The sequence below is a fragment of the Heloderma suspectum genome, chromosome 2, assembly GCF_057233095.1.
Source record: "Heloderma suspectum isolate Gila_16-S chromosome 2, 16-S_ref, whole genome shotgun sequence".
NCBI lineage: Eukaryota > Metazoa > Chordata > Lepidosauria > Squamata > Helodermatidae > Heloderma > Heloderma suspectum.
Genome location: NC_139459.1, coordinates 172352841 through 172380797, shown reverse-complemented (window position 1 = coordinate 172380797; position 27957 = coordinate 172352841). Strand labels below are relative to the sequence as shown.

The following is a 27957-nucleotide window of genomic DNA, read 5'->3' as shown; positions in this document are numbered from 1 at the left end:
CCACCTTCCAAGGGAATGTGGCCCTTAACAGAAAAAAAGTTCCCCAACCCTTACACACAGTTAGCGAAAAAAACAAAATAAATGACAATATAGGGACAACTGGATTGTATAAGTTTTAACCATCCTGTGTAGTAGGAACGAAGTTGACATCTACACCTCCCTGTCCAGTACACATTTAAGAGGGGACAGACCCTGTATCCTAGCCTCTGGGGCACTTCTGATCTACATGCCATGATCTCCTCCCACTCCTCCTAGTTTTGCCTGACAGTTAAAACCCCGTTAACTCCATAAGTCACATTGATGCTTAGGAGGCACAATCTCCCACCCCTCACCTACCCAGCACCCTGGGGGTTCTGCTAATGAGGCCCCTGGTGTGTCCATGACTTATTCATAAAGCTGCCACCAAAATGTTCCTTTTATCTTGTTGCTGCCTCCTCTCCTGGGTACTGCCGGCTTGCCTCCCTCCCACATCAAAACGCACACATGCACACAGACGCACGCCAGCATCTCCCTGCCATCAGACAGCCACAAATGCCTAGGGAGCCCACAATGCATTCCTCGGTACAGCCCCTGAGCCCATTCCTAAAACACCAGAGTATATTAAAAGAAAAAAAGATCTCGAGGCTAAACCAAGTACTCCAAAATGCCCCCTCCTTCACAACTGCAAGGATACCAAATTGAGGTATCATTTCAGTGCTCAATGAATACCCAATGTAGGTTAGTTACCAGCCTTAAGAGCATTTTAACCCCATCGCCTCCTTTTCTGGCACACAGTCAGGATGCTTGAAGGATAGGAGAAAGCTAGATTCATCCCCTCCGCACCACTCAGTGTTTCAGTGTGTGTAAATCTGAACAAAGTAGTCTGCATAACTGCAAATATGGAACCAAAGGTGGCGGTTATTCCAGAATAAGGTTCTTGGGTAAGTAAGGTTGCCAACTGACTGGGGGGACTGGGCAGGAGGGACACAGCAAGAATGTTTTTCTGCCCTTCAGCCATTTCTTTCTTTTTAAAATTGCACATCTTAGGTCAGGGGTGGAGAACCTGAGGCCCGGGGGCCAAATCCAGCCTTCTGGAGTTCCCCAGGCCATGCCCCCTTTCCCCAAACCAGCGATCGTTTGGTAGTTTCTCCGTGTTTGTGCAGTTTTTTCCCCATTCTAAAAGGCTGAAATATTTCTCCTGAGGCTTGGTTACTGGCAGGAAGAAGTTTCAGCTGAAATATGGTATATATTTGACCCTGCCCCTTTTGCCTTTTCGCCTTTGGCCCTGCCCACCACTGGAATGTGGCCGGGAGGAACTTCTCCAAAATGGAATTTGTCCCTCTGGCTGAAAAGAGTTTGGCACCCCTCCCTCAGATGAACAGATAGCTTTATTTCCAGGTGCTGCCCCAGGCTCCATCCAGCTCCTGGCACTACCAGTCAAAAGACATTATGGAGCTATTCTATCTTTCCCTCCTTAACAAATGATGGGCCAGTTAGACTTGGTTGGGACCCCAGCTAAGGCTAACCATAGCAGGTAGCTGCTACACTTGCCAGACCTTGTTCTGTTGCCTTGTGCAGTTAGCCACTCCTTCTGGCCATCTGTTGTTACAATAGCCAGAGCTAGTTAAGACTGCTCTTTGTTTCAGGCACCTAAATTCTGCTTCTGGCCAAACAGAAAGTGGATCACGCCACAGAAGAGTCAGCAGTTGTATGCAGGATGAAGAATATTTGCCAAAATGACCTGGAGGCAGGTCTAAAACATCTGGTCAGCGAGAAGTTTAACCAACTAGTCCAGAAGCTGCTCCAGAACAAGTGAAGCAACAGGTACGGTTTCTACAATGGGTACCATTTAATAATTAAAAGACCCCAGTTGCTTCTATACTAGAGTTCTTCAGTGCTGCTGAGGAACTGATTTTCTCCAGTCAGCTGAAAGTGGAAAAGACAGTGGGTTCCACAGAGGACTGATTTTAGTGCTATATCAATCAGCAAAGCCAGTCCCTGCAACATTAATTAGAAGTTTCCTCCTTGATGCTTCTGCCCATTCTTGCAACCTGTCCAGTGCAGCAGTATTATGCTGATGAACAGTCTCGTAATTGGCCCTTCGTCAGTTCCTGTTTGGGAGAGGGAGTACTTTAATAAATGATTTCCTCTTACTTTTTATTATGAAAAGGCTACTTTACAATAAACAAATGAAAAGAAAAAATAATGAGGAAGTCAGTCATTAAAGCCCCCTTTTTTGTAGGCAACAAGAACTGACTAATTAAGCGCCAATTAAGAGGCTGTTTGTTATTCAGTAGTGCTGCTGCCACACCGGAAAAACAACAGGGGCAGAAGCTGTAAAGAGGAAACTGCTGTTCAAAGGCACAAGAGCCCTGAAAAGCCTCAATAGTATTTTGCCAATCCACAGTGGATACACCGGTGCTACAATTGCATTTTTAAAAGATCATCACAAATCAAGTCTATTGGAAATGAACAGGTTGACAATTATATTATCTGGATTTCCATAAAATGTGAGTGAACAAAAAATGGCAAAACCACACTAAACTGCAAGAGTGGAAGCCAAGATGATAGGATGGACTTGAGGTAGGTGATCACATTTTTGAATGCTTCTCTATATTTAAACACTCCCTGCAAATAGAAAAGCAGCACAGCAGGCAAAGGCCAGGGCTACAACTTTCTCCCTGCTGTGCTAGTTTTATACCTTCAGGGTTTATGTGGAAGATTGTTTAAAAACAGCTTCCCTGTCCCGCAGTCTAAAGTGGCGCAGTCCATGCTACCACCTCATTCTATTGCATGTAGACCAGGCAAGAGGCACGCCGTTTCAAGGGGATTCCCAATCCCAAGTTAAAGACCCCCCTTTATGCAGCAATCATGTTTACAAGGGTTACACCTGCATTTCCTGCAGCAAACATATAACATGTGAATGACCGATACACATCCTCAAACACCCTGTACAAATTGCCGAAGAGTCCTGATTGTACAGCCCAATCCATGTACATGGGTATTTCAGGATGGGTGTCTTGTCGTTTACATGCTACGCATTTGCTGCATGTACAAGCAGTGTTTTCAGCAGCAAACATGAATGCTGGTAAAGGATGGAGCTCTTGAGAGGAAAGAAAAATATGCTGCAGGCAGATGGGTCTGTTCGAAGACTGGGAATTATGGGTTGTTGTTTTTAAAAAAGGAACATGATCTTATCCTAAATGAAAAAGGACAGCATTATCCCAAGTTTCAGGTGCAATTCAACAAGAAACAAATATTGCTCAGACAGAGGGACTGGTCCTGCAGATGGACAGAGGGAAATGTATATGGGGGAAATGTACAGACCAAAATACCTCCATGTCAAGCTGGAATGCAAAGGAATGGGGCCCATTTCCCAAGGATTCCTTTCTCATGGTATTTCACCCAAGTGCCCCTCCCGATGTGATAGTAAAACGACCATTTTTCCAGGCTTTTATTTAGCAAAAGAAAAATTAATTATAAAATGAACCAATAAAAAGCCCGTGCAGCTGCAGGGACACTCCCACCCCAATTCCTTAACCCCTGATGGGGAATTTTAATTATTTTATTTTATTTTTGGGAGGAGTGGGGTATTGAATCCCTCCAGGCTGCAGTGCAAATATTTACACAGACTCCAAGAATGAGAGGGAAATGGAGGACTTTTTACACTGAAATCTCTACACCCAGGGAATGGAATCATTTACAGCCAATAATCTTAACAAGATGCAATAATAAATTAATGAGTAAGGCACTGCACCCAGTGAGGGCACAACAGGTGGGGTGGGGGTGAGAGGGGTGGGGGTGTTGTCAGGTAAGGATTAAAAATACCCAATTGTCATGGTTACCAAAAAACAGAACAAGGGCAAATTCCACCAGCTACCAACAAGGAGTGGGGGGCTAGGGAATGGTCTGTATGATTAAAGGGAGGGTCCACAAACATTTGGGGTGAGGGATCTCCATTTAGCTGCCAGTATGAGGGGGGAGGGGGCAGTATCTGGCTGCACCCCAACCTCATTGCTCATTCTGAGTTGCCCCTCCCAATACAGATACAAAGGAAAGGGTGCTTGTTATTGCTTCTGGGCTGAAGGTCGGGGGGAAGGGGCACCACAACCTCATTCTGCAACCCCAGGATTTCAGCCTTAGAGGGCAAAAGGTCACATGTCTCTTGCCCACTGGGAGGTTAAAAATGTCAAGTCTGTCGCCCTTGCTGGGGCCACAAGTCAAGGTTGGAGGTAGAGTCCTTTCTGATGCATCCATCTATCTATGCTGGCTGCGTGCCCCCTGTCCCCTTTGCCCCCTCCCCCCCGACAGCACTCTCAGCTATTTCCAGAAACGAGAGTGATGACTTGTTCAAGCTTCAGCCTCAATTTGTGTTTCCGGCAGGCGGCGTCACGTTCCAGCGCTGTCAGGATCTGGGGGGCGGTGGTGGGGGTGTGGGGAGGGCAATGGGTTGGAAACAAAGGGTCCGGAACAAGGAAAGGAAAAGAAAAAGGTGAAAAAGGTCAGGAGGGGCTAAGCCCCAAGTGCCCGGGAGCAAAAAGGGAATAAGATCTGGGCTCTAGGATGGAGAAATGCCCGGTAAAACTGGAAAGGTATGTCGAGGGACAGGGGACGAAAAAGATTCTGTCCTGTCACCTTGATGCAGCATCTTAGGCTAGAGTCAGATAATATTTTTTTAAGGTGCGTCAAAAAGTAGTTTGAGACAGACTTCACTTCCCATGAAGGACCCAGACATTTCTTCCCCCGCACCCTGCTACCACTTCTGGTCAAACAAGGTTTTGAATAAACCCCTCTTCCCAGAAAACCGACAAACTTGTTTATGAGAGGCAAAAGTGCAATGAGTGTAGACCTACACACACACACACGCACGCACACACCCAGTGTGCATCTAACAGTGTCAAATTGCAGGTTAATTAACCCAGAATTTGCTGGGGTCATGTGTCGCCACCATTTTGAATATGCAACCTCCAGTCGGAGGTGATTTCGTGATGTGAGAACCCAGATACTATAGGTTAACTAATGGGTTAAACAACCCACATTTAACTAATCACAGGCTAACTGTGGGTTGTTTATTCCATGATTAATCCAGTGTCTGGGTTCCCACGTCATGAAATAACCTCCAATTGGAGGTTGCATATTCAAAATGGCAGCAGCACACATTGGGCACATGGTTACGTGCAAATGGGTTCATACATACACACACACGCAGAGCAATTCCACTTCAAAATTCCTTCAGAGGAGGGAAATGAGTGAGTGGAAGGGATAGGAATGGTGTGGAGGTCTCCACTTGTCATAGTACCTTCCCCAATGTCCTACTCCTAAACTAAAACATCCCTTAGATATTGAGGTGTAGGGCTGCTGTTAGGAGAATACTGAGTGGAACAGAAGGGTATAGGATACTGGAGGAGTGGGTAGACAATGGTGTCTTACCATGCCATGGTACCTTAATCCTCCTCCCCCCCCCCCGCCCATCCAATTTAACAGAGATATGGCACCAGGGTCCATGTAAGGATCTCCTGCCATCAGAAGTAAATGTCCTGCGTTAGATTGCAAACTGGATGAGAAGTGGAGGTGGGGAGTGGAAAGAATAGTTGTGACAGAGCCTCACCTCATCACGGTACCTTCCCACATAGCTGTAGAGCTCCCCCAGTGCACCCAGTGTGTTAAATTCGCCAGCGTGTTGCCGTGATTGCTCCACTAGGTAGGCATCCATGTCCTGATCACTGATGGAAGCCATCTTGGTGATGTCCCGGTAGTACCTGGGAAAGAGAGAGACTGCTTAAATGCCTGGAGAAAAGATGAGCCTGCTCAGTCTACACTCTCATCTCAGCGGAGGGAGGGGCAAAGGCCAGATTTCCAACTGCTTGCTGCAACAGTGATTTTACCCCCACCCCTCAACCTGCCTTGAATATGCCAATGGATAGGCAGGTTACAAATTTAATAAGTAAGACAGCTACTTCTTCCTTAAGGCTGTAGCTACTCTTTGTTGCAATACCTGAAATACTGCACTCAAAACGTGCACATCGAACAAATTTACAGAAATGTTGATTATAACAATGAGTTCTGGGCCAGGGTTGGGGAGAGGGAAAGGAGAAGAGGTGGCCAGAGTTGGTATTTTGCAGGGAGGGCTGTGGTGGTGCAGGGGAGATGTCAGGATGATGAGATAGGAGTAGCAAGCACAGGGTGGATCAGAGACAGTGGAGGCTGGTGGCTCTGATGTCAGTGGGGTGGTACATCCGCTCCATGTTTCAGTCAGAACCCCAAAGGAGCTATCCAAGGTGCTGCGCCAGTGGAGGCTGGGGGCTCCAATGTCAGTGGGGTGGTACTTTGCATCTTGGATAGCTCCTTGAGAGTTCTGACTGAAACTCGGAGCGGATACATGGCCCCACTGACATTGGAGCCACCAGCCTCCACTGATCAGAGAGTTGTGGTGCCAAAGCTCCAGATCCAGTCCAATTATGCACACTCAGCCTTCCTCAACGTGGTGCCCTCCAGATGTTTGGACTACAACTCCCATCTCCCCCAGCCAGGAAGGGGCAGTAGCCACCAATGATGGGAACAGTCGTCCAAAAGATTGGAGGACACTAGACTGGTACACAATCCTTCCTCTGGTTCTTGAATCTTTAGCAAAATGCTGTGCATGCTATTGAAAGTGCTTCCACGCAGGTCTAAGAGCAAGACATGTGTGTTTTCTGTGTGATAGTTCCCTCCCGCCTCAAATGGAAGCTATGACAGAAGATTTCAGAGTTTGCCATGTCAAATACAGAGTCTAAACCCCACAGATTTATCATGGCTTGTATGGAGACATTATTTTGTCTTAATGTTTGGAAAGGGATAACCTTCAAAGCTGGAGCTCAGCTCAGCTCAGCTCACACACTGAGGGAATACAAAGATGGAGATCATCCTCCAGCTTGCAACAGGCCATAGCTCAGGGGTAGAGCTCTTGCTTTTCATGCAGAAGGCCACAGGTTCAATCTCAGTTACAAAAAAAAAAAGAGAGACCGGGTAGGTGGTAGTGGGAAGGACCTCTCTCTGCCTGATTTTCTGGAGAGCTGCTCCCAATCCAAGTAGACAGCACTTGGCTAGATCAACCAATTGTCTGATTCAATATAAGGCTGCATCGGATATTCTTCACACGCCTGTATGAAGGGGCTCCATTCCACCAGCATGCTGAACCGTTGACTAAGACCGGAGAAGCAACCTGATACCCTCCAGATGTTTTGAACTTCAACTCCCAGCAGCCCCAGCCAGCATGGCCCATTGGTAGGAATGCTGGGAGTTGTAGTCCAAAACATCTGGAGGGCCTCTGGTTGGTGAAGGAAGCTTTGAAGACTAGGTTATCTTGGTGTTCTCAGCAAAGAAAGGAGCAGCTGCTACCACCCACGCCGATCCACTGTCTTCAGCAGCTGTAGCTAGGTCCTTGTTTCCTCCAGGAACATCCTCCTTTGCTGAGCCGGGGAGGTCAGCAAGTGCTTTATAAAGGAGACTGACACTGCGAAGGACATGTTCAGCCTGCAGCATGAGCAGTGGGGGCTCCTCCTTTCCGAGACGCTGAGAGAGGTCACAGTAAGCCAGCCCCACAATGGCTCTCCTGCCCTGGTTGACTACCCTAACCCCTGAAGGAAAAGAGCCCCCGACCCTTCCTTTTTCTAAGCAATTGGAAGATGGCCCCTTTCCAGATGGCTCCCTTCCTCATTCGAGGAACCAAGCTTCAGACAGCGAAATCTTGTTATCCGTGTACAACAGGACATTAACCCCTCGGCAGCTCACCTTTCCACCCAGCCTTTATAGATGGGAATGTCCTTGGCATACAGCAGCTTAGTCGAAGGGGAATCCTTGCCCAGGCGGTGCTCGGAGGTGGAGCATGAGTCCATGAAGGTCTGGGCCACCACTGAGAGGCAGGCATCCGTGATGCTGCTCTTGTGGATATCAAAAACAAATTGTGGGTTCTTGATGACATTCACCCAAAACCGCAAGGGCAGGCTGGAATGGAAAACAGGCAAGATGAGAGAGACATTGGCTTTAGAAGACCCACCATCACTTGGAGGCAAAGGCTCACTCTACAGAGGAAGGGGACATGCGAGGAAGTAAGACAGCCTTGCCCAAGTTTGCCCACAGCCAGGCCTGGCCCACAGGCCACCAGCTGCCAACCACTGGTTTAGGATACTGGCCAGTGCACACTATCAGCTTCATATCACCCCAATGGTGAAAGATCTGCACTGGTTGCCAAGTGTTTTCTGGGCTCAATTCAAGGTACTGGTTTTAACCTTTATGGCTCTAAATGGCTTAAGCCCTAACAGTTCTCTGGGAGATCACCCATCTCAGTATGAACCTGCTCAGTTACTAGGATCAGCAGGGGAGGCCCTTTTGAAGACACCCCCGCGTGCAGAAAGCCTGCTTGTTGGGCGCATGGGAAAGGGCTTTCTCCTGTGTTGCTCCCAGACTCTAGAATGCACTCCCACTGAAGTTATGACTGGTTCTCTCTCTGCTTTCAGGAAGGGGGTCAAGATACATCTTTTAATTTGGCTTTTTAAATTGTTTGTTCTTGATGGTTTTAAGATTTTACTATGTTGTTGTTTATGATTTTTGGTTTTTAATTTTTTTGGGTAAAACACCTTGATTGTTTTTGTTGTTGTTGTTGTTTTCCAGGAAGGCAGTACAGAAATATTACAAATGAATGAATGAATGTATGTGGACAAGGGGCTAAAAGCCAGAGGTCTCACCAGTTGCTTTTCCAGGTATGTCGAACGTCAGGGTCACCTATCTGCCTCCGCTCTGCCTGCTCGTCCAGGAAGTCAAACATGTACTTGATGGGCAGGGGGAGGGCGCTGGCCCGGTGTGCTGTGCTGAAGACAGTCTCAAACAGGTCATCCACAAACTTCTGCAATGTGCCCTGGGAAAGGGGGAAGAGAAAAGCTTCTGGAGAATGTCTTTTGGGATGGAAAAAGAGAACAAACCATTAAAATGTGGAGATCATGGCTGCCTTTCCTAACCTCATCCCCCACCATGCTAAGAGGTATCAAACCCCAGGGATAAGACAGGCAAGAACAGTGGCATCCAGTCATGCCAACATCCCCCCCCCCCATCACACACACACACACACACACTAGGGGGTAGTGGAGGTGGAAGAATTGGCAAGCAGAATCAAACTTTGGTTCAAGGGGTCTAGGAACCTGCATAGCTTTGACCATGCCATGGAACAGAGGCAGGGAATGTGTGGCCCTGCATATGATATTGACTCCATCAGCCCTAGCCAGCATAATCAATAGTGATGGATGATGGGAGATGCAGTCCAGCAACTTATGGAAGGCCATAACTTACTCAGCCCTGCCATAGAGGCTGCAATCTGATAGCTCTTTCAGAATCCTGAAAATCTCAGCCTTCATTAAAAGGCTGAAACCACTAACAAAATTTTAGTCCTCTTAGCCATGGAGGGGAAATAATCCACAGACTTGGCAATGTCTTTTAAATATTTAGGCACTAGAGAACAAGTCTTGCAGTCATTATAAGCTGGAGGACAATATATCAAGCCTGAGCATCCCCTTGGAAAAGAAGACTCCTCATCCTGGCATCTGAATATATATTCCACACTGCCCCCCCACCCCAAATCCTTCTTGTTCCACTAAATATTCTGCTCCAGACATGCTGTTCCAGCTCCCCCACACTATCTTACTAAAATCTCTTCCCTAACAATCTCCACCATTATTTTCCTGATTTGGGACTGTAAAATCTTCAAAATTCACACAGCCTTAAATAAGGGCACATCTACACTCCAATGTAAGGCAGTTTTACAACAATTTAAACGGTTGCTGATTCTCCTCAGGGAACCATGGGAATAGCAGTTTTGTGAGAACACTACTAAAGTGTACCGAACACTATTAAAAGATCTTACAGTGAAATACTGGATCATAGCAATGTGGTTATATCAATCACAGAGAGTGACAGAATACAAACACACACAGAAAGCATGATCCAGACACCAAGTGACGCCTCCATCTCTTCCTCGCCGGCAGATAATTTATGACTCCAACTTTGCCTGAGATTTTGACGACATGGTATTTTCTGTTATGTCAATAAAGTATCTGGATTTAATTTAGATGTCAGCTGGCCAGCACTGGAAGATGGGTGGGTCAGCCTTACAGCCCACATCACAGGAACCCAGGATCATGCTCCTGCAACCAGCCCCAACAGGATGCCGTCTGAAGCATGCCCAGCTCAGGAGGGACGCTCAAGCCACCTGCAGGAAGGGTTGGACAGGATGGACTGTGCAAAGACCGAAACAAGGAAGAGGACTGGGGAAAAGTCTCCCCAAGAAGGTTTGTCATGGGCCGCATGTACAGAGCTGATAAAGGAAATGGGAAGGCAAGAAAGGATGGAAGAACCTCAGTATGTTTAATCTAGGCAAGAGAAAAATATTAACATGGTAGAGGAAAATAAGGTGACAGTGCCCCAATATTTAAAAATGATATTAGGAAGAACCGTTTATGTCATCCACTGAGAAGAAAATAAGATGACAATTCTCCCTAATATCTTTTTAAATATTGGGAACTATTTATGCTGCCCACTGAGGATGAGGCGAGCAGAAGTGAGTTTAACCCACACACGCACACAGCTAGGAAAGCAGCTTTAGGTTAAGCATTAAGGAACCGAACCTGGTACCTAGGGAAATTGTCAGGCAAAGGTTTAAGATTCAACGTCCCATTCAGCAGCTCAGTTCCCTTCCTGCTGTACCTTGGTGGCAAGGAGCCGGGTGAGGTAGATCTCAGACACCATCTTGCTCCCTCGTTCCCCTTCCTTGGGGTCTCCGAGATGCTCGTGGTTCTTGACCAGATGCCAGAGACGTGTGCCTGAATCTTGGTCCGGAGTGAGGATGGGAGCTCGTGAGCGCAAGCTCTCAGGGCTGCTGGAGGTGCGCAACAAACTCTCTGCGCAGACGGGGGCAGTGGGGAGGGAGAGAAAAGAAGCTACCTTGAGCTTGTTCACATTGATCCTGAGGAGCAACCCTGCCTTCTGTACACTTCCTTCTCAATCTTGGTTTTACCTCAGAAGCTCTCCTCACCCAAAGAGGGCTGTATTTACTCAGCATTCAAGAAGACCTAGTTCCTGAACCCATGTTGGCACTGGTAATGCCAAAACTACCATCATCGTCACCCTCCACAGGCCAAATAAAGCATGCTCCCTTCCCCTCCAACCACAGAAGGGGAGTGGTAGTAAAATTACAGGCATTCCATGCCTGGAATAGCAGTGCTAATTACAGCCAGGCCAGGGTAGTATAGGGAGAAAGCTCAGGGATAAGAAGTTTGGACGTGGCAGCAGACCTCCTCAAAGGGCCAAACATGGTGGTACTAAAATGCCACTTCAGTTAAGCAACAATGGGGCAAGCCACGGAAGGTCACAGCTCTGCTATTCAACTAGGGCACATAGTACGTGTGTCCTAGTGCTATGGAGGAGCATATAGTAAAGAAAGGACACTTCATATGTGAAGGGGACATCTTCTAATGCATTGGTTCACTTAGCACCATATACCGTGGGGAACCAGGGACATAGACGGGCAACATGGAACTCCCATTTGCACAAGGCTACATTCTCATGAGGGCTCAGACACAAAGTAGAACCTTGACAGATGGCATCACAAGAGTCAAGAAAGACTCTGGGGACTTTGAAAACAAGTCCCAAATGTTAAAGGCATCCCACTGTGCGTGCATTAATTCCAGCCTAATGGACTATGCGTGTGCTGCAACTCAGCACAAATGAAGAAAAGGCATAAATTGCAACACCGGGTGCAGAAACTCAGCCACCTGGGAATCTCAGCTAACTTGCTCTGTCTGTCTGTCTGTCTTTGTTTCTAGCAAGTTTCTAGCCCTTATAACAATGCGTGATAAAAGTTCAGGTGCAACTGAATAAGATTTCCAGTGGTTGAGGGCAGTCCCTCCCCATGACTAGTAAACAGAAGTTATGAAAAATGAGGAAGTATGTAATGCTGCCTAATTCATACAGGTTGCAGAATTGAGCTTTCTTGGCACAGAATCTGGATTGCCCAAGCACAGAATTTTTATTTATTTATTTACTTACTGTATTGTACACACAGGGATGGAGGATATCTATCCATCCTCTTAAAACTTTACAGCAGGAGTGAACAACTTTTTACCACCAAGGGAGGCATTCCCTTGGGGGATATTTGTCAGTGGTTGCACTCTGGGTGAGGCTACCCACACCCATATTCATACTCACACATGCTGTTCCCTCCCTGTCTGGGCAGGGTCGCACTTTGAAAGTGCAGATCTGTAGGATCCGTACTCTCAAAGGGCTCGTCAAAGGTGGGCAAACCAGGGCAGCACCTGGAAATGATGCATCAAGGGCCACATTGGGAGAAGTCGGGGGGCTCTCCTCTTTGCACAGTCTTGTGTTACATTGTTTAAGAGTAAAAGGCAGAGTACACAGGTCATTCAGTGCAGTGAAGGATTTGCATTGGGGGAAGAAGAGGGAATAGGGGGTGTTCACAGGGTTTTGCCATTCATTACCATAGCGGCTCAGCGAGTGGGTGAAAGTGAAGGAGCTGGCAATATTATAGCCCGATGCTTGCCTAGGAACCAGTGCCACTGCGGAGCCATCTGCTACCTGTGCATTGAATTACAGGGATGACAGGAGTAGAAGAGTTTAGACATAGGGATGAGGTGGAGAAAGAGAACAAAGATGGAATAAGAACAATAACAACTAATAATACAACCACCACATATATAGCACATTTCATGCATTCAGTACATTTTGCACATGTTATCATAGTGATCTTTAGAATAGCCCTGTAAAATAAGATGGTATTATCCACATATTAGAGAGAGAGAGAGAGAGAGAGTCCTACATGTGTAGGTGATGCTAAGAGAACATCGGTTTGGCCAAAGACCACTCAGCAAATTCATGATGGAGACAGGAGTGGAACAGGGAGCTTCCCGGCTCATAACCTTAGCCAACACCAGCTTCTACCAGACCATGCAACAAGAGAACTAGGATAAGCCCCCAGGATACAGTTGAAGACCTCAAAGGATGAGGCCCTGTGGTAGGCCATGCGCCGAGGTCCAATGTTCTTTCCTTGGCTAGCACAAACACATTTGCACAGCCCCCTCCATCTGCTCTACTGTACCCCTGAAATCTTCAACGATGTCTGAAGCATTATTTACTTCCTATTGACCACAGGCAATATTACTAAGGAATACGCTTCCATATTTTGACCTACCCAGAGCATTGAAAGGAAGGAGCTGCACACTTCCAAATACTACAGAATTTTCCATGTTGTGGTGGGGCCCTGAGCTACACTATACCTATTAGGGTAGTTAATCTGGCTCTGAGATAGTGAAAGCAATTACCTGATAATGCCCTAGCATGTTGAGATGTTTCCAGTCTCCCTCAATCTTGCTTGTGGCATCCTCGTCCTGCAGGATGGTCCGGCCCCCACTGCCCTGACACCACTCTAGGATGAACAAGAAGGTCGGTGAGGAGAAAGGTAGCGATAAACATTTCCCTTTCCATGCCCCCATTTTGTTATAGTGTAAGCCAATGCCTGATTACCCAGGTCCACTCCATGCTCCCAGCCCACCTGCTTTCTCCCATGTTCCTGCCTGCATACCTAGCTCCATGTCCTCAGCACGTGGACGTTGCGAATAGGGCACCCCTCGGTACACAGCGTCCAGCAACTTCTCCTTCACTTGTGTCACCGAGTCACAGTTTAATACCTTGACAGGCACCGAAGGGCCCCCGGGGGGCTCAGGGGGGGTACATAATAACGTCTAGGAGGAAAAAACATCTAACTTTTCAGTCATCATAGTTTTGAGGCCCACACATCCCCACATTTATAAGCACCCAGGGTTATACCTATATATTTCTGGGCTGTGGGAGAACAATTGTCTTCATCCCTCCTCCCCCAGCTTCAGTTTTTAAGTAAAAATGACAATTACACTTCTAGAGTACGATATTTTGATTTGGCCCCATATGTGGACTTGAAGACATTTTGAAAATCCTATTATTGCCAAGCAAACATGGACACAGAAGAGAAGGCCGTGTCTGGTCTCTGCCAAACTGCAAACAGGGAAAGACCAATCTACTTCACAGTGAGGAAAAACTACCAAAAAAATTCTTCCTGAGCCCCTGCACTGCTCCCCACAGCTGTCTGCAACAGCACCTCTTGCCCTACCCTAACTACAGCCCAGCATGCACCATGCCAAACTCATCCTTCTCTGTTCCCCCCACCCCCGCTCTACTTTGCACAACTTATTTCCCATGGTGCATTTCCCACAATCCCCAGCTCTATCGATGGCCCTGCTTCCTCCACACTACTCCCATTTTGGGCTTGCATAGGTTACCCCATGGGGTAAGGCCTCCAGTTGTTAGAAAGTTAGGCTGCTTATCTAGTCCTGACTGGTGGGACATGGAGTCCTCCAAGCCACCAAGGCCGTACGCAGAGAATCACCTACGCAGCAGGCCCCTTCTCCCGCACGCATTCATTGGAGAGGAAGGAGCAGTTGGCTTCCTAGCCTGCAAGGAGGCAAAGTGCACCTCTCACCATCCCTGGAGCTCACCAAGGTCTTGTAATCGATCTGCTGGCGAATGAGCTTGTCCTCGCTCAGCGAGTAGCGTGCCTCGCCTGTGATGGCATCTATCGGGCCTTTTTCCATCTGCTGCTTGATGGCACAGAAGAGCATGAACAGCGGCTCTCCAGCACACTCCTGTGGGGTGAAGGGACAAGCTCACAGGCAGGGAACACAGGAAGCTTCCTTCTACTGGGCCAGACTATTGGCCCATCTAGTCCAGTACTGTCTGCTCCGATTGGCAGCTGCTCTCCAGAGTCTCAGGCAGGTCTTTTGCATCAGCTGCTTCCCTAATCCCTTTTTGACTAGAGATGCTGGGGCTTGAACCTGGGACCTTTTAAATGGAATGCCTGTACTCTACCGCTGACCTATGGGTCCTCCCCCAACTCCTGAATTTTCAGTCCCATTTCCCTACCCACACAGCAGAGACCATGGCTAGAATTTCTGGAGCTAGGGCTTTCTCAGTCCTCTTATGACTCCTGTTCTCTGGCAGGATAAGGGTTGGCACACACATGTCTGAGGGCCTGTTCCTACATGCTCTCACCTTGAGGAACCTGTGCAGCAGGAAAGTAAACCAATTGGTCAACATTTTTTCAGCCACTGACTCCGTCCTGGGGGGGGTGGGGGGGGAGAGAGAGAGAGAGAGAGAGCGCAGTCGCTTATTTGTGGGAAATGGAGGGAGCCCTTAACACCCATACAGTGTTGTGAAGAGAACAACTGGATAAATCTGGAAGCCCCCTGTCATGTGTACCAGAAACCTGCCCCCCTTCTACTCTCTCCCAACATTATTGTTAATGCAGACCCCATGGGCCCCCAACTTCTTTATGTCAGTGGGCATCCTTGGAATTGTGAGAGTGTGCTGTGAGTGCTCTCACAAAATGGCTGCCATGGGGGGACTTGCCCATTGGAAAAAGATGGCTGCTACGGTAGGCTTGGCCAGTCACAAAACACTCATTTCCCAGAATGCAACTAGTAAGACTAAAAGAAAAATAACTTGCCCGGGAACCTTAGTACAAGGCAGAAGTGGGGCCTGAGCTCCAAAACACAAAAGCACTCTTTTGAACCCAAATGAAGATGGTCCTGTCACCACATTGGTGGCTCCAGTCCCAAGGTATGGGGAGACCCCCTCAGGGTAATGAACACATTTGGAGGGAATCAGAGGAGGAATGGCAGCAATCCAATCCACTTGACTGGAAAGATAGGAAAAAAGGTGGGGATCCCCAGGTAGTGGTGATGGTTGTGCAGGGTTAGAGGTAGAAAAGTTGACACGGGGGCCATCTACATGGCGCTGCTTTCAACGTTCACTCCGTCGTAACTGCGCAGCATTGCAGATACGAATTAGCTACTGTTGAAGTACACACAATATTTACTGCAGACCTCTCCAACGGAAAAATCTGCTGTGCCCTGACACATAGCCGCTGAAGCGAAGTAAACTGAGGCAGTCGCGCTGCTCTTTTTTTTTACCATTATATTTAATGCGCAGCCATATGAGGGTGGGGGTGCGACACTTTGGGTTTTAGTGGCTGCTTTGTATTTTAGGGGTTCTTTTGTGTCTGTCCATTCCTCTTTGGTAAGATGTGGGTAGTCTGCTCCTTCGTTACCATACCAACTGCTTGGCATGGTAACTCGCACAACGGTTTGCACGTGTGAAGAGGCGTGCCCACATGAGAAATGCTTACCCATCATTCCAAAATGGATACCTCTCTGTTACTGTGCAGTTGCAAAGGAACAGGGAGGAACAGGAAGGGGTGAAAAGGCATCATAGAGTGACGCAGTCGCTAAGCACGCCTACCCCATGCCCACCGCAACCTGCGAAGTCAGTTCGATGAAGGGTCAGACAGCTCAGCAACTGCAGTAAACCCACAGCAAGCAAAAAAATTGCAGCGAAATGCCTCTGCGGAAATCCACATTTTCCCTGAGAAAACCATGGTTAGGCTTGGAAGTGGCGACTGCGTCGTATGTCCCAAAGGTCCTCAGATCGTAGCAGCCCCGGAGTAAATGGCTCATGTAGATGGGGCCCTGGTGAGCTGGACTGAGAACCGATGGTAGTTCTGTATGGAACAACGGCTGAGGAAGAACCATTCACAGCCATAGACTGGAGCAATGCAATGCTGCTACACAGCTTTTGGCCTTAAGAGCTCTGGCAACCCCTGGTGTAGAACGTGGAGAAGCAACCAAGGACACTATGGCACTTTGTTAAAAGAGCATTTGCATGGTGGTAGAAATGGCCCCTCACCGGCGGAGCAAGAGCTTGGGATGGGCACGATTCTGCAGGTTCTTCTCAATGAGGTCAGCCAGCAGCTGCTTCAGAACTCCGGTAGCGTAGTCTAGCCTGCCTTGCAGGGCCACCATAGTCAGAGAAGCAACAGCTCCTCGGTCCCGCATGGAGAAGCCACGCTGGCCCTCCAGTGTGTGGATGAAGGTCAGCAGGAAGGGCCGTGTGTGCAGAAGCTGCCCAAAGAGACGGAGCCCTTTCTCTGTGCTTGGCGGGGTCTGTAGAGGGAAGAGAACAGAAAACTCCATAAGCCAACAGGGAGAATGTGTCCAGCATTCATACAGGCAAACACACACACACACACACACACACACACATATGCCTGGTAGGTTTCCATGTGCTGGAGCAGATGCCGCTCACAAAAACGGACAATGAGAAACAAAGGCCCTTTTATGCACTTGACCTGACATGTCCCTTCCACTTCTAAGAACATCAGGGCATATGGATTGCCTTGCTGGATCAGACCAAGGGGTCCATCCAGTCCAGGGGTGGGCAGGAGGTAGACCCCCGGATGTTTTGGCCTTCAACTCACAGAAGCCCCTGGCAGCATGGTCAATGGTCAGGAATGCTGGGAGTTAAAGTCCAAAACATCGGGAGATCTATTTTCTGCCCAGCCCTGCACTAGTCCACCATTTTGTTTCCAACAGCACTGAGGTAGATGCCTCTGGGGTCTCACGAGCAGGACACGATGAAGGTGCCAGTGCCTTCCCTTCTTTGTTCCCACCATTTGGGCAGCCACTATCCACACCTTGAGTGAGTTTGAGTGCTATTCTGTGAGCAGCAGGGCAACTCAGCCCCGCCATATCAGGAACAGAACCTAAAGGTGCTTTCAGACTGACAACGCCCAGCTGTACTAAAGAAAAGGCATTGCACAGCTACTAACAGCTTTTTTCTGGCAAGAAAAAGAATGGGAGAAGCAGTGGGAAATTATGTCTGAATGTAAAAACTCATGAATGAGGCAGGGCAATTGTACGATCAAAGCCTTGAAGGAAAGCATCCTAACTGAGACCCAACAAGAAGTTCAGGAACACGCATCTGAATGAGGGGTGTACCAAAGGAGGAGTGGGTAACACTGAAGATCTACAAGGGTGAAGACCTTAACATGAAAGAACCCCAGGACTAATATCCAAGGGAGATCCTCAAACATAACTTCTGATCTCTCATCCCCTCTTTCTCCCAACTGTTAGGGCCAAAAACTGTCCCAGGTCCCATCTCTCCTGCCTGGCACTCACACTGGTTTCCTGCAGTGCCGGGTGATCATCCACCCCTGGGAAGAGCACACGCCTTGCATACGTCCGATAGTCCAGGAAAGGGATCTTCACTCCGTCCATGTTGTTGGTCAGCTCGTTAATGTCTGTCTGCAGCTCCGCAAAAGCTGAAGAAGGCGGAAGACTGTCAACACGTCGGGCTGCATGCAGTGGGGTGATCCTCTCCACTCCCCCCCTCCCCAGCTTTGGACACCTAAGGGAGCCAAAACATGAAGGGCACATGCCACGCCTGCACAGTGGTCCTGTCCTCTCAAAGCAGGCCTGATTCAGAGGCAACCTACTAAGGGTCTCCCACATGGGAAGAGACACGCGCATCATCATGCCTGGTAACTGCACGCCTGCCGCACATATACTTTGGAAAAGCATGCACACATGTGGCAGACACGTGTGAGGAAGCTCTGGCCAAAACATAGCTCGCTATAGAGAAATCTAGGCTCCCAGGATTCCCCAGGAGCTACCACATTTCTCAGCAGAGTCTGTATTATATCACTCTTGGCCATTGTAGCCATGTAAGATCCTGAAAACTGCTGCCCTTCCTCTGACCCGACACCCAGCTACCCCAGCCGTACCCTCCAACATTTCACATAGGGAACAGGGATGCTCTTGTGGCCTTTTAGCACCCCCATTTTTTATACCAAGAATAACTGCCCAAGATTATCTAACTGTGCCACGTGTACTATTATGTACTGCTGAAGGCTCTTCTCCACCTGCTCTTTAATTACTCTGAAACAGTCTGGGCCAAACTGATTTCTGAAACAGGCAGGGCCAGCCCTACCATTAGGCAGAGTGAGGTGGCTGCCTCAGGCAGCTGATTTTGGGTGTCATGAAAGGGCAGCAAACTGTCCGTTTTTTAATTATTGTATTATTATTTTCACAGTCAGGGAGGGGGAGAGGTGCTTGTGGGATTTTTTGCTGCAGGTGCCAAAATCACTTGGCTGGCCTTGGGTCCTATGCATCTTGACTGGTGTGTGCACGCGCGTCTGTCTTTGTCTATGCATGTGCCATTTGCTGTTCTTCCTCAGGCAATAAAATGTTTCAGGCCAGCTCTGGAAGATTATTCTCTCTGTATAGGCTGTTATGGTGTGGGTGGAGGCAAAACAAAAAGAAAGCAGTACATTGGCATTTTGCTGGTGTTATTTTTTCAAATTAAATAGTTTTTATTTGTCTATTTCAAACAAAGTTACAACTATATCACCATTGTTATTTTCTCTTTACAAACTTAGGTTGTACTATACAAAGGTTTGTCTAACCAAGCAACCATTTCTCCAGGATTTTCAAGGAGAAGGCTTCATCAGAACATTTATTCTTTCAATAAGAAACACTTTAAGTGTCTGTCTGCAGTTATATATAACAGCCTTCCCCAACCCGGCGCTTTCCAGGTGTGGTCTACAACTTCTGGGGAAGATAGGAGTTGTAGTCCAACACACCTGGAAGGTGCCAGGTTGGGGAAGGCTGGCATGTAAGACGATGGTGGAGCTCTTCCTGAGCTGCTCTTGTTAGTGAAGTCAGTAAAGCATTGCCATATTGCAGAGGGGGGAAAGTGTTGGGTTTGTCCCCTTGCAAGTCGCATCTGGTGCATTAGTTTTTCCTGACAGTGCAATGAATACATTGGAATTGTGTGCCTGTGCGCAAGTGTTAAGGTGCATCTTTTCCTCCCCCCACTGCAACCAAAGATTGAACTCCTAGATGCCTGGGGAGGGAATGAACCCTGAAGAACTCTTCTGTACTTGTGTGCATACTAAATGCATTTTTAAAAACAGACCCTCCCAATATTTCCATAAAGGGCAAACCATGGATAGTGGGAGGGCAAGCCTCAGTGTTATAGGAGCTGGTGACTGCCACAGATGATATGCTTTGTTAAAAGTGTGGTGCCTGTCAGGACTGCATGTCTTTTCTATCCAAAAGGAGCCCTTACACACTCTGGGAGCCAGATCTGATGCACACATAGTGCCCCCCAACAGCTGGACTCTGAAGGAACATCTGCCTGGCCACTGCCTGCAGCCCCAGTTGGATGCTACAGAGAACCAGCACAGAAGGCCATCTTTCCTCTCAAGGACTGCTCCCATGCCAACACCCACCCTCCTTCAAAGAGGAGATGCCATGGGAGATGTTGATACACCGAAGAAACAATCATCAGCCTTGGGTAGGAAGACAACATCTCTCCCTCCCTCTCTATTCACTTCCCACAAGCTTCATGGCCTTGCCTTCCTTTCCCACCCCCTTAATACCTTCCTTGCACTCCAGGGCCACGCGAGACTCCAGGTTGTCCATCTGAAGCTGCAGGCGTTTCAGGGTACGGTCAGCATCCCGGGTCTTCCGCTTATAGGCCACCAGCACCCCGATGATGGCCCCCAGAAGCAGGCTTCCGCCCGCACCTAACCCAACAAGAGCTGGCAGAGGCAAAGCTGCCTCAGGGTAGATGTGCAGGGTCCCCGGGGAGAACGACAGACCCCCCACCAGGATCTGCAAGGAGAAGAGCCAGAGGTTAAGCTGGCCATGAGAAGCACCCTGCTGCACCTGACCAACGGCCCATTTATGAGCCATCATTCAATTTCTAACCATGGCCAGTCAGATGCCCCTCTGAATCCCACAAAACGGGATTAAGGCAACAGCTCCCACCTCTCTTGCTCACCCTTCAGCCAGCTCCTGCTGGCTCAGGAGGTCTACAGTCTCAACCCGTGGTGGCTGGTGGCTCTGATTTCAGTGGGGCTGTGCTTCCATTCTGGGGTTCAGTCAGAATCAGCCCAAACTCTAAAGGAACTATCCAAGGTGCTGAACCCTGGTCTGAAAATAGGTTCAGCACCTTGGACAGCTCCTTTAGAGTTCAGGCTGAAGCCCAGAATGGAAGCACAGCCCTACTGAAGTTGGAGCCACCAGCCTCCACTGGTCTCAACAGAGAGGTCCAGCCGGCAGCACAGTTCAGGGGCAGAGCCCTCAAAGTCACTTAGGGTTTGTCAATAGGGGACTCTTGGAAACCAGGTGACTTCAACCATCCAGGTGTTTGAGCTGCTCTAGTTTACAAATGTTTTTTGTCGGTCTACTGCAGCTTCCCTCACCCTGGTACCCTGCAGATGTTTTGGACTACAACTCCCATCATCCCTTACCATTGGCTGGGGCCAAAACATCTGGGGGGCACCAAGGTGGGGAAGGCTGGGCAGGCACTGGTGGGCCCCACTGCCAATCATGCACCTATACTTGCCTTGGGGGAAACAGAAGGACCTGCCTTTCCTCAGGACATTTCGCAGGTTCCACTCACATACACGAAGGCTGCAAAAGGCCACGCTCTGGACAAGCCCTTACCTGCCCATGGCGTTGTTGATCCATTCCAGAATGGGCAGATTGATCCCACCCACTCAAGTACCTCCCCCAGCCTGCCTCCCTACATCAGGTGTACCATGACTGGCTGCTCCCCGGTTTGGCTTGGCGAGTCGCACAGCAATTGGGTTTCTGAGACGGTCAGGGCGCAGGGCTCTCCACCAATCAGCACTGTATAGTTGAGCCGCGTGCTGCCTGACACGGCTGGGATCAGGTTCCTGCCCTGAGAGAGACAGGGAGAGGAGAGAAAGAAATGGGACCATTCTATCACACAACCCCGAGTTTAGGCCCAGGGTTCTCAAAATGTGAAGAGGGCACCCTCAGCACAGATGTGCTTGCCAAGGAAGGCAGTGTCTTTACCACAGCACCTATACACTCCCATCCTAGCACAAGATGGGAGGCTGAATGGCCAAAACAGAATGACAAGACCATCAGTCAAACCAGCTGCAAATCTAGGGGAGCAGTTTCATGCCTTTTGGAGTTGGTTGTTAGTATGTGTGCACATGTACCGATTTACTTATTTGCAAGTTGTTACTTCATTACGAATGCTCTGTGCTTTTAAAAAATTCGGCATCATATCATTCAGTCCTGTAGCAAGAAAAGCTGCATTCTCTGCAACCGCTATAAAATATGCAAAAATTTCTTTGGATGCATTTGCATATTTTTCATAATTTTCTTATTCATGGGGAAAGGCAAGCTGCTAAAGCTGGATGCCCCGATCACCAGGAATCCTCCTCAGGCCAGATTTCACCAAACAGGACCCACATACATCCACACATATCTTTGCTGCCATAAGGTCTAGAAATCTGCTTAAAAAAAGAAAGAAAATGAGATACTCAGAGCGAATTCCTGTGTTGCTGATCAAAATACTGCATTTACATCACACAATCACAAAAGACAAGCTGCTCAACATATACATACCCGTGCTTTCTCTTTTGGCATGCTTATCTCTGACCAGAAGGAGAAGATGTCACACCGGACAAAATAATCTGCCATGATTTTGACTTCCAGCAGGTTGTTATTTTCTTGACTGGGGGAAGGCTTATTACCATTACGTTTTAAGACACAAACAGCTTCAGTACCTTGAGGACGACATGGGATCCAGGTTTAATTTCCAGGATGCCACTGGGGCTGAATGGCTCAAAGCTGGGGTTTGGGTAATAGGTAAAGGCGGAGCGGTTCAGGGTACGGGTGGCAGCCACATCATCCAAGAGGAAGCCAAACTCGTCAGGGTGAGCGCCCCCAAGGGGGAGTGCCTGCTCCCCAGGCACAATGCCTGGGGCTTTGCATAACATTACCGAGTCATTTAGCACCTGGCAACTCTGCAGGGAGGAAAAAAAAAGAGTACACAAACCATAGTTGAGGGCAATCCAGAATAGTTCTCTCCACTGATCTTCATTCAACTCCTGCCCTCATCTTTGTTCTAATTTTTTAAAGATTAACAGTCCTGACCTGCAGGCTTTGCTTTCATCTCCATTCTATCTTTTCCTTGGAAAGGAATATTCCTCCTCTCCCCCCCCCCCCCCCCGCCGCCCCTGTTCCCCTATCTTTACTTTGGATTTGAGACAATGACAGGTACATTTAAGGACAACATTTTATTGATTTACCTGTAGAGTCTTGAACTGGAAATACATGATCAGGAAAAACACATGATGGAGTTCCTTCTGAACTTTACCATTCAGACTGCAAATGGGGTGATCACAGGTTTGAATACATCCACAGGCTAGAACCCTTTTCTCTGATACGACAGGAAGTATTTTTTAATTTATATTTATATATAGGAGAGTATTCGCACATGGAATTCCTGCACCTGTTTGCAATGCTACAGTCCAGCAAGATCCGCGCCATGCGATTTCTTGATCATGTGCTCAGCTCTCCGTTGGAGCCCAACGGTATCACAATATTTCTTGCCCCCACCCCCCAAATATAAGCTATGGGATATTTTCCTTTCCTCTGGGGTCACAGTTTGCCACAACAAGGCATGGAGTCATATGTGCATTTTGTCCTTCCTCCAAGGGAGTTCAGAATACAGTAGATGGGGTTCTCCCATTTTATCTTCACAGCCACCTTCTACCAGTCATTCATAAACTGACTAATCAGTTTCTTTGATTGTGTGACAACTTTAGTTAGCGCACAGTACAGCGGGGACCATTTTTTGCTGTCAAGAGCCAAACACCCTCGGGGGTAATTGGCAAGGGACCGCATTCTGGCAGTGGTGAGGTCAAAGCCAGAGGTGGGTGGGGTGAGAGCCAAACGTGGGTGGCGCCATCCTCCTCCTCTCTCTGCCAAGGCCAGCCCTACCAGTAGGCAGAGTGAAGCAACTGTCTCAGGCAGCAATGCTGCAGGGAAGCAACAGCACCCTGACTGCTCCTCCTCGGCTCCGTGGCCATTCCTCTCTGTTGAAGGACAGCGCTGTGTGCTGTGTGATCTTCCCTGTGCCCCCAAAGCTAGTCTGCTGCTCTCAGGCATGATAGAGGACACTGCTCCATCACTGGGACTGAAGTAAGATTCTACTGTCAGTCCAGCTGGTTTTTGTATGTAGAATAGGAGACAGCCATCTTGTCCTTTGCCTCCAGTAGCAAAATGTCTTGAGCCAGCCCTGGTCTCTGCTGTCCCCGCTTCCCCCCCTCCCCCCCCAACCCAGAAGGCTGCCAAGGGAGGGACAGGTTGCTCTTGCTAGAGGTCTGAACTGATGACCTCCAGGAAACCTCATGAAATTAGGCTGAGGATCGCACAAAATTAACTAAGCACTCCTCTACTTCTGGCAACAGCTTCTCTTTCTCTCCCACCCCGCTCAATTCCCACTAGTTAGACTTTCCACTGAAGACTCACATTGATGGTTTCTATTCCACCATAGGCAGCTCGAACCCGTGGTTCTTGGACTGTCAACAGGTGGGTCCCACTCACTGTGAGACTGGTGCTGCCACTGTGAGGGGAGGGGCAGAAAGGAAAACACGGATTCAGTCCACAAACACTGCGGGGCAAATGATACAGATAAGACTTTCCCAGAGAAAGGAAATCTGTGACTTTGGTAACACCCCAGAGTCTGTTTGTCCCCATCCTCATAATGGCACCTTACCAGGGGTGCTCCCACGGCAATCAGATCAGGGATACGGTTTACACAAATGCAGTCCTATGTAAGTAAATAGAGGAATGTTTGCATACAATAAACTGAAGGATTTGTGCTCCCCACTCTTTCATAGTTGTTCCAGTGTTTATTACTTTCTTTGAAACTTAATGTCTCAAGGTAGTGTAAAAAGTACCCTAAGAATTTTGACTCTCACATGAGTCAGAGGGGTGAGTGTATCTATCACACACACACATGCAAACACATATGCGCACACACAAATAATGTATTGTTTTTTCAGCTGATAAACGACTGTACCACCTGAATGTTGTCCCCTCCACACTCTTTAACTTGGAATATATGTCTATAGTACAGAAACATTATTATTAATGATTGTAATATTGAAACTTGTCTTTGAAATAATGTAAAGAACAGGGGGAGGGAGGGAGAGTCTGAGCACATCTGTGTTTACACATATGCACACTCCCCCCAACCAAAACAGCCTGGAAGAAGGAAATAGATTGCATCATCCCCCCAGACTATCCCAAAAAGTTGGATTAAGCAGAAGTGTCTGAGGCAAAGGGTCAGAAACCAGTTTTATAAAAAGGAGAGAAGGCAGCCCCGATTTTCCTGTTAGGAGTCGGGGGTGGGAGGGAAGCCTCAGGATCTTTTCCAGTAGAGAACAGCCAGGGGTAAGAGCTCAGAAGGGAAGCACTACTAAGCTTATCATAGAAACATAACACAGGGCTGTCGTCGACTCATCACTTACTTGGCAATGCTCCAGGTGGGCTCTATCGCTGTGACAACTGGATCAGGACTGTAGCGGAAGGAGATTGTACCATTGGTGCTGATGTTCGCACGATCAATGCGAAGGCTGAGATAGGCAGGGCCTGGGCCTAGCGCAGAGGGGGGAGACAAGCAGACAATCTCCCCTGCACTACGCCTTGGGAGAGTAAGTTGAGGGGAGGGAGAATTAGTCACCATCTTTAAAAATAGCCCGATCATAAATAATTTAACCTCAAAGATGAATGCCCACCTTTATAGGTACCTCCCATTTCCCTCGCTCCCCCTCTCTGCATCTTCTGACACTACCTAGGGCCCTCCCCCTCTGTTTCAGACAACCTAGATCTCAGGTCATTCACTTATTTCATTTTCATTATGTACAGGAGTAAGCTGAGAGGAAGTAACTGGTCCAGGGTCACCGAGGGAGCTTAATGACTGAGTGAAGATTTGAATTCAGGCCTCCCCAGCTCTACTGTGATACCCCAACCCATTTCATCACACTGACTCTCAGTTGATCGGTTCTACATAGAGAGTAACTGTTACAAACAATTAAATGTTTAAATGAGCCTAGAGACTTAAAAAAATAATAAAGTTGCCTGATCGACTTGTGTTGATCACATTGCTACAGTTACGAAGGCAACATTAAAATATAAAACACACTGAAGTGCTCTTTTTTTTGCTGTTGTTTTGCCATCTTGAACCTATCTGCTGAAACTTGAATGACACCTTGATAGTAAGTACCTGATCAACCGACAAGGTGCTCCACGGATTACAACACTGACGTTGCTCCCAGCATCCAGATGGGCTCCTAAGAGGCTGATTTTTGTCCCACCTGAGGTGGGACCTTGTTCCGGATCCACCCCATAAAAACTGGGTGTCTACATGGGTAGAAATCAAGAATGAATTGCCCCCTGAGGCACACCATTTAAACAGTTCCCATTACCCCAAGCTGTTTCCCTTCCAGGACTGAACTAACTTTGGAGTCCTGGGCCCAGAAAACTATCCCCTCACCCCCCACCAATGCCCTCTGATAGTTTAAAATGCAAGCAAGCAATTTCTGCCGAGTACTTCAGTGCTCATTATATAAGCTAACCACGACTACAGACTCCTAACCCAGACCCTGATTACCACAAAGGTGAAGGGAGTATCCGACTGGGTCCGGTAGTCAGCACTGCAGTCGCCTACACAGAGCTCCACAGGGCCGGGGGGAGGGTCAGGCAAGAGCGATGGTTCCAGTTCACAAACCAGCCTGAGGGGAGGCAGTGAGATTTGTCAGAAGACCAGGGCTCCCTCTCCTCACCAGCACCGCCACGCCCAGCCTCCTCTTGCCCCAGCCCTACAGCTCCATCTAGTACCATAACCCTCTCCTATATGAGGCTGTTAACTGCTTTTTGGTCTCCATACCACAACAGAAAACCAGTGGCCCTTGTCGTAACTTTCTTTAACAGCCCACCACTCTCTTCTCCCTGATCAAGGTTGGGAGCTGTTGAGGCCTGTCCAGAACCATTACTTGAGTTGACCTGCCTAGAGAGAGGTGTTTGCTAGGCAGGACTAGCCCAAGACATTTTACTGCCTGAGGCAAAGAACAAGATGGAGCCCCCTCCCATTCCATGTACAAAAGCCAAATGGATGGGAAAATTAATATTTCTTCAACACTGACAATGGGACAGTGTCCACCATTGCGCCTGAAGGCAGCAGGCTAACTCAGGCACAGGCCAGGCCCACAGCTCTCTCCTCCAACACCTTGCTGCTGCCTCCCAGCATCTGCTGCCTGAGGTGACCACCTCACTTTGCCCTGTTGCTAGGTGACCTTCTCAATCTGGCTAGCATCCTTCCCATAGGATCTCCTCATTTTGTAAGGGGTGCCTTCTGGCTCATCAGTATTACTGTTATCAGAGAGGCCTTCGGTGCATCCTGTAACTTTGCATTGGCCAGCTTGGAGGAATGCCAGGAATACTTTTGGCAGAGCCTGCCCTACCCTTAAGCGGGCTCATGTGCCCACATCAGGCGGCACAGTGGGAAGAGCGGTGAATTGTCCTCCTGCCCCCACCTCCTCCAGCAGGTCCGTTGCTGCTCTCCTTACCACGGCCGCAGGGGCTTGTAGCTGCCGAGCTCTTGTGAGAGGTTGGCGAAACTCTTGCAAGAGTCTGGCCAAACTCTCACCGGAGCCCCACAGTTGGTAAGGGGTACAAGACGGGAGTGAGCGAGCAGGCAAGCGACAGCCAGGGGAGGTGGGGGAACGCGGCGTGGCAGCATTGCCGCCTTGCTTGAGGCAGCGAGATATGCTGGGCCAGGTCTGACTTCTGGCATGGCCTATTCTCCTCTTCAAGCAACTTTGCCAAAGGCAGTGCCAATATCCCTCCTGGCACAAAATAAGAACAATGTAGAGGTTTCTGCAATGGGGTGGGGTGGGGGTGGCTGGCGCATTATCTTTGCTTCATACTGATAAGGCGCCCCAGCCTGTCTGGATGCCCATATCCTCTCCAAGCAAGATGCACAGTGAAAACAGTACACTTAACACAAGGTGGCTCCGATTTACACACACAAACACACCAGAGGTAAACAACCACGTTTTAGGCTATTGAAAACTCAAAGTTCACTTTGACATGTTAGTTCTTGATTCTTTATGTCAGGCTTACCCGAAAGAGAGAGAGAGACAGAGAGAGACAGAGGTGTGGGATACCTGTTTCT

General features: G+C 48.4%; 1 protein-coding gene across 1 annotated transcript in view; it reads right to left on the bottom strand.

Annotated features, from left to right (window-relative positions):
* Positions 1-3425: 3425 nt before the first annotated feature.
* Positions 3426-27957, bottom strand: part of PLXNA3 (plexin A3) — a 71455-nt gene continuing 46923 nt past the window's right edge. Inside the window, exons 13-31 of the mRNA XM_084836050.1 lie at positions 26395-26515; positions 26008-26144; positions 25253-25426; positions 24249-24342; positions 22499-22738; positions 21496-21639; positions 20330-20564; positions 18066-18208; positions 16795-17051; positions 15103-15169; positions 14550-14696; positions 13601-13760; positions 13341-13444; positions 12501-12597; positions 10711-10904; positions 8703-8872; positions 7750-7962; positions 5588-5738; positions 3426-4391 (exon numbers count right to left, since the gene is read on the bottom strand). Coding sequence (XP_084692176.1) covers positions 4296-4391; positions 5588-5738; positions 7750-7962; positions 8703-8872; positions 10711-10904; positions 12501-12597; positions 13341-13444; positions 13601-13760; positions 14550-14696; positions 15103-15169; positions 16795-17051; positions 18066-18208; positions 20330-20564; positions 21496-21639; positions 22499-22738; positions 24249-24342; positions 25253-25426; positions 26008-26144; positions 26395-26515 — 2944 coding nt within the window. The 3' untranslated portion in view covers positions 3426-4295. The remainder of the gene's footprint in view (positions 4392-5587; positions 5739-7749; positions 7963-8702; positions 8873-10710; positions 10905-12500; positions 12598-13340; positions 13445-13600; positions 13761-14549; positions 14697-15102; positions 15170-16794; positions 17052-18065; positions 18209-20329; positions 20565-21495; positions 21640-22498; positions 22739-24248; positions 24343-25252; positions 25427-26007; positions 26145-26394; positions 26516-27957) is intronic.